The 10,122-nt window shown below is 42.0% G+C and overlaps 1 protein-coding gene across 3 annotated transcripts in view; it reads left to right on the forward strand.

Moving 5' to 3' along the window:
- LOC109300596 (protein FAM122A-like) overlaps positions 1 to 10,122 on the forward strand; it is a 32,908-nt gene continuing 22,786 nt past the window's right edge. The window contains exons 1-3 of one of the 3 annotated variants that reach the window (XM_019521298.1): positions 1 to 31; positions 84 to 202; positions 4,935 to 5,013. In XM_019521298.1, coding sequence (XP_019376843.1) covers positions 87 to 202; positions 4,935 to 5,013 — 195 coding nt within the window. In that variant the 5' untranslated portion in view covers positions 1 to 31; positions 84 to 86. The other 2 variants (XM_019521299.1, XM_019521300.1) reach the window with 2 other exon arrangements.

Here is a 10,122-nt window from a genome sequence, read left to right on the forward strand (position 1 = left end):
GAGCCCGCGGCCGGCGGCGTGAGGAGCCACCGCCGGTGAATGGGCCCCGCCGCAGAGCCGAAGCAACCCCCGCCGCCGCCGCTGCGATGGCTCAGGAGAAAATGGAGCTGGATCTGGAGCTGCCACCGGGGAGCGCCCCGGCCCCGAGCGACGGGGGCGGCCTGAGGAGATCCAACAGCGCCCCCCTCATCCACGGCCTCAGGTGGGCGCAGGGGTGGGGCTTCGGCGGGGACGGAGCCTTCCCAGGTGGGCCGAGACGTGGCCTCAGGCCAGGCCCAGGTGGGGCTGGAGGTACTGACCCCGTCCGCTGCGTGCAGGTCGTGTCTGAGACGGCTCGAGATGTCTTGGTGGTTTCCACGGCACTGAAGGGATCCTAGTGTTCCTTGCACTTTGTGCAGAAGCTCCCCTGGCGTTGGATTACCTCCAGCTAGGGTTCGGATGGAGACTTCCAGCCGATGTTTTTGCAGGCAGCGATGTTATGGTTCCGTACCTCCTTCCCTGTGGGATGGGGTTGCATTTTTGGGGCCAAGTGTCAAGCCCTTGGGTTGCATTTTTGGGGCTAAATGTAACACAGATCTTGGGCACCTTCTAAGAAGATGTGGGACTTAGACCTGCTGTTGTTGGAAACCCGTCATGGTCGACCCATACTGCATAGGCCACTAGTGGCCTGGGCAGTCCTTACGTTTGACACATGGTACATCAGGCAGGGGATAGAGAGCAGAGCTGCGGGTTAGACGGGGAGTAGGGACAGATAGGGCAAGGAACAGAAAGCAGAGCAGCAGATCAGGCAGGGGAAGGGGGGTGGCATTTAGGGCAGCGTAGGACTCTTTCTGCCAAAAAAAGGTTGGCCATCGTTGATTACATTTGCTTGTCTGAACTTCCCCTGAGGTTTCAGTTGCACGGCATTCTTCCACTCCCATTTTTCACATTTTGCCGTGTTGCTATGTGGCATTTTAGCAATCGTACGCATCTCAGTGGTAATGATGCGTAGAGTAGTAATCTCTTGGTCATTTGTGTATCATCAGTTTAGTTTTATAAACCCTTGGGATACCTCATGATACTATGAACCCTTGGGATTGATGATACTACAAGCAATATGTTAGGATCAAGAATGCTGTCAGAAGTGGGTGCATACAGGAACATCACTTCCTTGTACCTGTAGCATCTCTGGATTGCAATTCCGCATTAAGAATGAGGCCGGTATATGGCTGCTGACCTGTGGATATCATTTTGGGTCATCTTAGTTTGTGCTGGTAAACAACATGCAGTGCTGAGAAAGTTGTCAGAAAGATATGGCAGGTGTTAGACTTCATAAAATGCACAGTGGTTTATTAAAGAATTTTATTAGATAACGGGCACTATAAAACTCTCTGTTCTCCTGCACTGAAATTGCTAACGTTGGTTTAAAAAATTGGAGAACTTTAACTTCTCTCTAGTCATTTTTTAGCATTAAGTGATTCTCTGGTTACAGCAGTGTCTATTTTTTATGCAATAGAATAAAGCAGACAGAAACATCTTTGAACTTTTAGGCTGTGCAAGAGGAGAAATGTCATGGATAGTTATTCTTCAGTTGAGTGATGTAGTGTGCAAATATGTTAACTGATGTAAGAAGCAGGCCAAGAACAAAATAAAGAGACCATGACCTAAAACTTAGAAGAAAGCTTCATGGCTGGCTGTGGTCTATAGCAAAGACTTCTTCATGCACAAAACTGTTAGGCAAAGAAATGGTTAACGAACACCAAATCCTGGATTCTTTAAAAAAAAAAGTAAAACATTCCCAGGGGAAAAAAAGCAACTGAGAGACTTATAGAGACTAAATAAGCTAGTATATGAACTTGTAGAGCATCACTGCTTTGCAGTAACTGCTTGTACATATGCTGTTTCCATGTGGTAACTGGAGGACAAATTACCTCGCGTTTACTGCAGGGTAAATGCACATCCCTGGGCAATTCGCTTGTTAGTGCATTGGGTATACTTCACCTTGGTATACCGAGCAGTAAATTGTTCATGTGCCTGTATCTTCACTGAACAGAAACAACTTCCTGCTTATGTTGTAATCACATTTTTTCTTTTGGGGTAAAAAATAAATAAATAAAAAGAAGCTGAGCTCCTCAGTTGCTTTGGAGGCCCTGCGTTGCCCCAACCTAAGAGGGGTGCTTTCACAGATCTGTATAGGGCTTCCAGCACACCCATTTGTTTGGTAGGGAGCTTGGGATCCAGGCAGGTGGAGGGCCTGCAGCATTTCCTAAATGAAACAGTTTGTTTCTTGGGAGGGTGCAAAATCAATTTATTTTGCAATGTCCCTTTCACAGGAGTCTTTCCAATTTCTGTTTTTATCTGAATTTAAAAAATTGGAAATGTCTTCATTTTCTGTGAAAGGGAAGTTTTCAGTTTCTGAAAAAACCCTGTTGGTTTTTGCCAGTCAAGGTCTCTGTGTTCATTTGCTTAATACGTAACTGCTAATCTGAAGATCAAAGTCAGTAGAAAAGAAAGGGTTAGATTCCTCCAAGCCTAGTCGCTCTTCAAGCTCTCTGTAAATCTCTCAAATGTTTTGGGGTTTTTTTCTGGGGATTTTTTCACTTTTTAAATAATCCAGGATTTGGTGTTTGTTAACCATTTCTTTGCCTAATAGTTTTGTGCCATGAAGTAGTCTTTGCTGTAGACCAGTGATTCTCAACCTTTTTTGTACCAGAACCCATTTGTAAACATTGATGGCCAGTCTTGACCCAGTGCCTCTCACTCCTGACCCACTGACCCCCGCCTCCAGGCCCCAGCCCCCCAGTGTGTGGGGCAGGGGGTGGGTGTACGGGGCATGGTGGCGGGGAGGCGGTGAGCAGCCCCTTGTAGGCTGGAACTCTGCCAGCCTGCAGGGGAGAAGCCTGTTTCCCATGTTTTTCCACTTTAAAGAAATATTTTTAAAGTTTGTTTGTGGCCCTCATATTTTCTTGCAACCCACTTTTGGGTCGCAACCCACGGGTGTGGAAATGCAGCTATAGACTACAGCCAGGCATGAAGCTTTCCTCTGAGTTTTAGGTCATGGTCTCTCTTTTTTGTTTTTGGCCTGCTTCCTACATCGGTTAACACACTTGCATTTACAGTAGAGCAGCTGAATGGCGTTGCCTTGAGTTTTCCTCTAACTGTGATCAATGCCTGCGTCCATTCCCCCATATTTGGTGTTGTTGAGAACACAAGCAGTATTTTTATTCCAAATGAAGGGCAGTAAGTGTGTCTAGTGGCTTCAAGGGCTTCTAAGAAGTAGTTGGCATTAGTTTTGATGTTATTTGGTAGCTTTAGGCCACAGTATACCTACATAACAACAATATTAGGAGATGCAACAAACAAACATTTTGAACCACAAACATCAGCTTCAGAAGACATGGTCAGTTCTCCCCTTGATAAAGCAAGCTAATGTTACCTGCCAGTTTGGTGTTTAAAACCTTGGAAGGTGGGATGTGAAATGTTCTGCACCCACTGGTAAGGTAATGAATGGTTGTCTTCATCCAGCTGAGACTAGAAATGAGCTGAGACAAAATCGGATAAACTGGGTAGTTTAGTTTTTTCACTGGGCCTCTGCATAGGCCTAGCAATCAGGTTGCAAGGTTGGGGCCTTGAACTATAGGAACTGAACATGTTTTTATGGTAATTAGAATTACAGTCTGACCTTTTTCATTGGGTATAAAGTTTGGGTGTTAGGAATGTAGTTAATGGAGGAAGAAGCAGGTATCAAAAAAGAAGAGAGCCAAACTGTCATCGGGAAGGAAAGCACTTTTTGTTAAGTAAATATTTTAACACAATATTACTAAAATCTGCTTCTTCATCTTGTTAGAGGCACCATAATCATAAATGGGGATCCTCGTTTTCTGTGGAGAAAAAGTGGAACATTTTTAAAAACACAAAAATCAACACTTTTTTTTTTTTTCAGCCTACCAAAAGCACGCCTGTGTCCTGTGATGAGTGGCAACATTTCTGTGCTCTTTCTTTTTCCATGGTTTTCGCTCTTGGCCAGTGAGACACGCCCCCCCCCCAGCTGATAATTGGCCAAGAGAAAAAAAACAGCAAAAATAAAAGCAGAAATGGCACCGTGCATTGCAGGGTGCCACTGTTTTTGGTAGCTCACAGAAAATCACAGATTCCACAGTTTTCTGTGGTTTTCCATGGCGAATGGAAAATTAGGATCCCTGATTTAAGTCTTAGTACTTAGTACTGTATGTCTGTTTTAACTTGCTGAGTGTTGCATTAGCCTCTTGCTGAAGAAGAGTCTCTTAACTTAAAGTTGCTGTCATGGATAAGATTTGCAACAGAATATACTTTTGATCTCATTGGTGTAGAGGTTTGTTTTAGTGATTCACAAAATTATCCTAGTGAGCAACTTGTTTTCTTGCAAGGACTGCATGTACTTTCACTACAAATTCACACTTCCCACCCCCCCAGCAAACAGCCATAAATATTATGCAGCCACTCTGAAGACTCAACATGATTTGCATTGTTAACTAGAGCAGTTTGGGTCTGAGGAGGGAGGGGACAGGAGACTGGTTTTGGTGGATTCTCAACCAGGATGCCTTGAGATCCTTTCAAGGGTGCCATGCAGTTTTGGCACTGTTAGGTGGGCAAACATGATTCACAAGATAAATGCAGAGATTTCAGATAGAAATCCATAGTTGTGCCTTTTAAGTTCTTTGCAACAGAAAAACTGTTGTATTTTTCTCTAGTCAAAGAAAAGTGAAAGCATTTTCCAAGGTATGCCTTGTATCTAAAAATGTTGAGAACCATTGCTTTAGGGGATGGGGTTGAAATAAACTTACATAGCTGTGCCTTGAAAACAAGTTACATTGAAATAATAGCTGACATTGCATTTGAAATAAACTTATCATAAAAGCTTTTTTTTCCTGGGTGAAGAAGTGGCTCTTCCATTTGACAAGTGTTTCTTTTCACAGTGATAATTCACAGGTGTTCCAGGCTAACATTTTGCGAACCCGCAGAAACAGTACAACAGTTATGAATCGTCATAGTCTGGTAAGAAAACTACTAGAGCAATTGCATTAGACTTCAAGTGTAAGTGAGCAGACGAGATTAAAGAATAAAATGAGGCTGTTGACTAAAATTAATACTGCGTACTTACAACAATGGTAAAATACTACTTAAAGACCATCTGGCTTTAGAAAACAGATTTAATTCTGAAGATAAGCTAATTTGTTTAAGCTACTGTTTTAAAATTGCTTAAAAAGTCCAATTTGCAGGAACAACCCATGTATTTAGTTCAATTATCCTGGAATCCCGGTAATCTCTGCTTTAAAATTTTATTAAAACAACCTGACACCCTGACTCTAAACATTGCCTGTACTACTGATCCTAAGGATCAGACTCTCAGGACTATACAGTCTGACTTTCTGCATCACCCAAACCATAAGATTTCCCTGAATTAAAAGAACATACGCTTTTGTTTTTAAATTTTTCCATTATTACAATTTTGTAAACTTAAATGTCTTTATTAACACATCACTTTTTAATTTAGTACAGTACTTTGTGTGAATTGTTGTGGAAAAATGGTTTGGATTGATTTGGTAATATTTTAGAATTTGGGCAAGAAAAAGTAAAATGGATTTGCTTGTCTGTACTGAAAGATCCCAAGTACTTGTGGGTTTTTGAGGTGTGATCAGAGGAGAAGACTTTTTGCCTGGCTTTTCTTAAAAATAAAAGCGTAAGTGTTAAATTTCTCCCAAATTATGTTCCAACTCTGTGTTAGGGAATAGGTCGGTTTAGTACAATTAAACTGGTATAGGTCAGTTTAATGCAATTAGTATTTAATGCACTACAAGGATAAAGAGTGTCTTGAGCAAAAGAAAACTGACAGCACAAATATGGGAAATGGTGCCTAATTCTATATTGTTGACTTGGTCTCTGTTTGGGTTACCTCACCGGTGCGGGCAGGGAGGGATAATACTTGTCCTCTCCCCCTTTCATAGTTTCATGGTAACTATTAAACTCTCTCCCTCCCTTATCCCAAGAAAATTAAAATTGGAGTTTAGAAAACTGCTTTAGACTTATTACAGAAAAAAAATAATTCTTGATGGTTTTAAGTTAGTCTTTCCGGGCCTTTGAAGTAGTGCTGGCTGGTTAAGAAATAAAGCATAACAGCAGAAGCACCACAACTGTGGTTGAAGAAACACTTAATTAGAAGCTGTCCTATTCAGGCATCTTTGGAATTCATTTTAGGTTGATATTTCCATATTTGCTTTCAAGCTTTTCTTTCCAGAAGTTCACTGGGCTTCCTTCAGTCCTGCACAGCTTCACTTAAACAGATGGTATCAAAAGGATCAACAGCTGACAGAGAGCAGTCTCCCTTTAAGAAAAATCATTTTGAAATTGAAGTTCTTTTTCAGTTCACCTGAAGTGGAGCCACGCAGAAGCCATGGTGCCGCTTTGTCTTTTCAGTCTTGAAGATTAACTGAGGCAAAAATATTTCACGTACCTCAAACAGAAATTAGCTCTTTGCTTTTTTATTTTAATACAAGCAACAGTAGTTCAGAAGAGTAAGTTAATGACCTGATGTACAGATGAAGCGAGCCCTGTAGACAAAGTTGAGACTGATGAGAAATAACTATTGGAAATGGACATTCATAGCAACAGTGGTAGCAAGAATATTCCCAAAAATGAGGTATTTGCTTATTTGGTAAGGAATTAGATGTTTTCCAGGGAAGGAAAATCATTTTCAGTGAATGTTTTTGTTTGTTTGTTTGTTTGTTTGTTTGTTTTCCCAGTGAGAATGTAGGAAGAATGGACTGCCCTGCCCTAGGTGGTGGTAAAGTGGCCTTGTGAATGGAGCCTTTGCATGGGCCACAACCAGAGCTCAATTTCTAAACCATATCATCGCCTGAATGGCGTGTTCTCTTCCCACAACTGAACATCTGCATACAGTGTTTGGGAAGTTTGTTCATCCTTCCCCAGCCCCTCAGAGGGCTGTAGGTCAGGAACTCAGCAGCCGTTCTTGAGCTGTCTGCTCTTGTAGAGAAGGGTTCTTGTCCTGCAGCTCACGGTAATCGGAGGAGTGGACAAGGATGCATGTAGTCTCTGCGTGGTAAAGCATGCTTGGGTAGAGACTCTGACTTCATGCTATGTTTTCCAAAAGCTTATTGGATCTGTTAACTAGGTATTTTTGGTGTCTATCAACTCGCTTCTAGCAATTCGTTTTGGGGTCAGCTCATCAGAAAGAAGTACTCATATGTCCAGCATCCAGTTTGTGTTTCAGGAGGATGTATTTGAATCTGCTTCATTTTAGAGATATTAAGGACAAGCACCTGGAGCTGTAAACTTTGTTCCTCAAAGCTTCCTTTTCTTCCCCCCCCACCCTTGCATCTTTCCAGCAGCAGATAACTAAACTTTTTATGTATTAAAAAAAAGATTGCATTTAGAGACTGTAAGCAGTTGCTTGGTCTTTTGGAAAAGCCCTGGCTGGCTCTCAGGAGCTCTTAAATGGGCAGGTTTGTTTTGATATAGGTTAGGCTGAATCAAGATTTGTTTTAGGGCCCCTAGTTTGGCTTTTAAGGAATATAACACTTCAGAGTACCCAGGAGTCAGCAGTCCTGGCAGGGGGGATGAGGAGAAGAAGAAGCATGAGGAGCTATGCAGATTTAAATGATCACCTAAGGGTTTGTAATAGGGACATTAGCAGTTTCTGGCCAGTTTTTTCTTAGACAAAAATTAAATTAGTAGCTGTTTAGTATTGCTGCTGCAGTGGTATTGGATCTCAGAAGTGCAGAAAGAAGGTGAAGTATAGCAGTACCTTTAAAGGAAAAGAAGCAAGTCACTGAAATGAGGTGTTTGTCTTTCTCTGCTACTCTTATTACTGTTCTGATGAAAGCCAGCTTTTTCAGTAGGCATTGCATGAAGACTTGAAACTTGTGCTTTTTTAAAAGGATTTCCAAAATAAACTTACACATTAATAAACTGATCAGCACTTTAAGTAAAGTGCAATTGTAATATTTTAATGGTGGAAGAACCAGAAGTGACAAATGCATGCCCTGCTCTGATATTTTTTATTTTATTTTATTTTTTTAATGTGCGTGATATAGGTAGTCTCATTGCTTGTGAGTCGTCTGAGAACACTGGGCAGAATTAACTGCAGTCAGACATTTAATGATTTTTTAAAATTCTTGTAACTTGTGGGGGGACCTTTGGAACTAGAAACAACTATCCAAATTATCTTGCAAAATAAAGTTCCAGGTATGAAAAAATAGGTCTTAATTGTTTTAAGTTACATGTGCAAATTTTTCATACTAGATTTAGTTTCTTATTCATAAGATGCAGTCAGTAATACTGTTTACCTAGATTGTGTTGAATAAATGATTAAGGGAACATTTTGGGGTATGTATATATGAATATGAGTATGAATTATAATGAAAGTATCTTGAGTGGCTTCATGCCAACGTCCACCTCCATATGCAGGGGACTGAAAGCCATTGCAGTTAACCAGCTTTGTTTCTGATCCCTCCTCATCTTGATGAATGGTCTTTCATATCTCAGGCCTCTAGCCATCCTTGTTCTAAAGGTGGGACCATACATGTGCCCCCAGCCTGTACCATGGGATTATTCCCTCCTAAGTGCAGGACTTTGCACTTGTCCTTATTGAGTGTCATGAGATTTCTTTTGGTCCGGTCCTCCATGTTGTTGAGATCTCTTTGAATCCTAGCTCCACCTTCTAGCGTGTCTACTACTCCCCACAGCTTGGTGTCATCTGCAAGCTTGTTGAGGGTGCACTCCATCCTGTGTTCAGGCCGTTGATGAAAATATTGAACAAACCTGGCCCCAGGACAGACCCCTGAGGCACTCCACTTGATACCGACTGCCAACTAGGCATCAAACTGTTGATTACTACCTTTTAAGTCCAGTGATCCAGCTAGCTAGCTATCCACCTTGCAAACAAGTTCTGTTTCAGGAAAAAGTGTTCTTTAAAAGCCGGTCAGTTTTTTTGATTATCCCTTGTCATAGAAATCAAGTCACTCTTTGCTCTCAAGCTCTGTGATGTCTAGTTCCCTGCAGAACAAGGCTTGCAACTTGTTGGAAACAGGAGGTAGGATCCTCAAATCTAATCGCTTTCCCTGCTATCTTTCAGGTGTGTGCAAGGATATTCTTTAAGAGCTTTTGTCTTTTTTCCTGGCAGTAATCCCCACTGATATTCTGCTGGTCTTGTTATATAGTATTTATTAAATAGCAATTTCAACCCCACCGAAGAGGCTATCAGGGTAGTAGAACCAGGGGTGTTTCTACTGTAGGGACCTGCCTAGTGTATGTAATTTGTGGGAGGGAATGACTGATTTTACTGAATGGATTGGTGCTCAGCTCTGCATCGGAGTCAACTGGGGGCGTGGCACATGCATGACTTGGGGAAGTGGCAGAGTGGGAGTGGATAGAAATCTGCTATTGTCAGAATCTCTGCTCTGCAGGAGGGTCACAGAGCCAGCATGAGCTGCTATGTGCTTTGTTTGCGGCTTGCTTTTTTTTGGTTGCAAAGTGCTTTGGAGCCCAGTGGCACAGCAGAGCTGCGCTTGGTTGACTTAAAAAGAGCTAATCAGAGCTATTCAGTTTTTACATTACATTCTGTGTATGTGCCTGCAGAACAGTTTGTGGTCTGCATCCAAGAACACTTTTGTATTCTACGCTGACTGGAGGTTGGTGCAGCAAACTGATGAGTGAATGTTGATTCAGTGAGAATCAGAAAGGACTTAAAGTATGTTTCTGTGGGAAGCTGCAGAAGCCCACTATTTGGAACTTGGAGTTTCATGCCTACCCAAGCGTATGCGGTTTATGCTGCATTATTTTTTTCACGTAGGCTGTGATGCATCCTGTGTTTTATGATAGAATGGCATGCATTTAATGCTGTCCTTGTCCCTGTTGCCCTCACACGTGCCACAGTCAAGAGGCCATTTGGTATCGTTGGTTTTTGCTCGAGAATCTTCATAGTATCTGTGGTTCAAGCCTAGAGCTTCTGGTTATTGACTGTGGTGAGCACCATAACTCAATACAATGTGAGAAGGGAAGGAAGAGCAAATACATCTTGAAGTAAATTTGCTTGCAACAAGCATAGTATATTAAATGGGTACTTTGCGTCGGTCTTTCATCAGTCCG

The sequence above is a fragment of the Gavialis gangeticus genome, unplaced genomic scaffold (assembly GCF_001723915.1).
Source record: "Gavialis gangeticus isolate Ggan-Ray unplaced genomic scaffold, GavGan_comp1, whole genome shotgun sequence".
Taxonomy (NCBI): domain Eukaryota; kingdom Metazoa; phylum Chordata; order Crocodylia; family Gavialidae; genus Gavialis; species Gavialis gangeticus.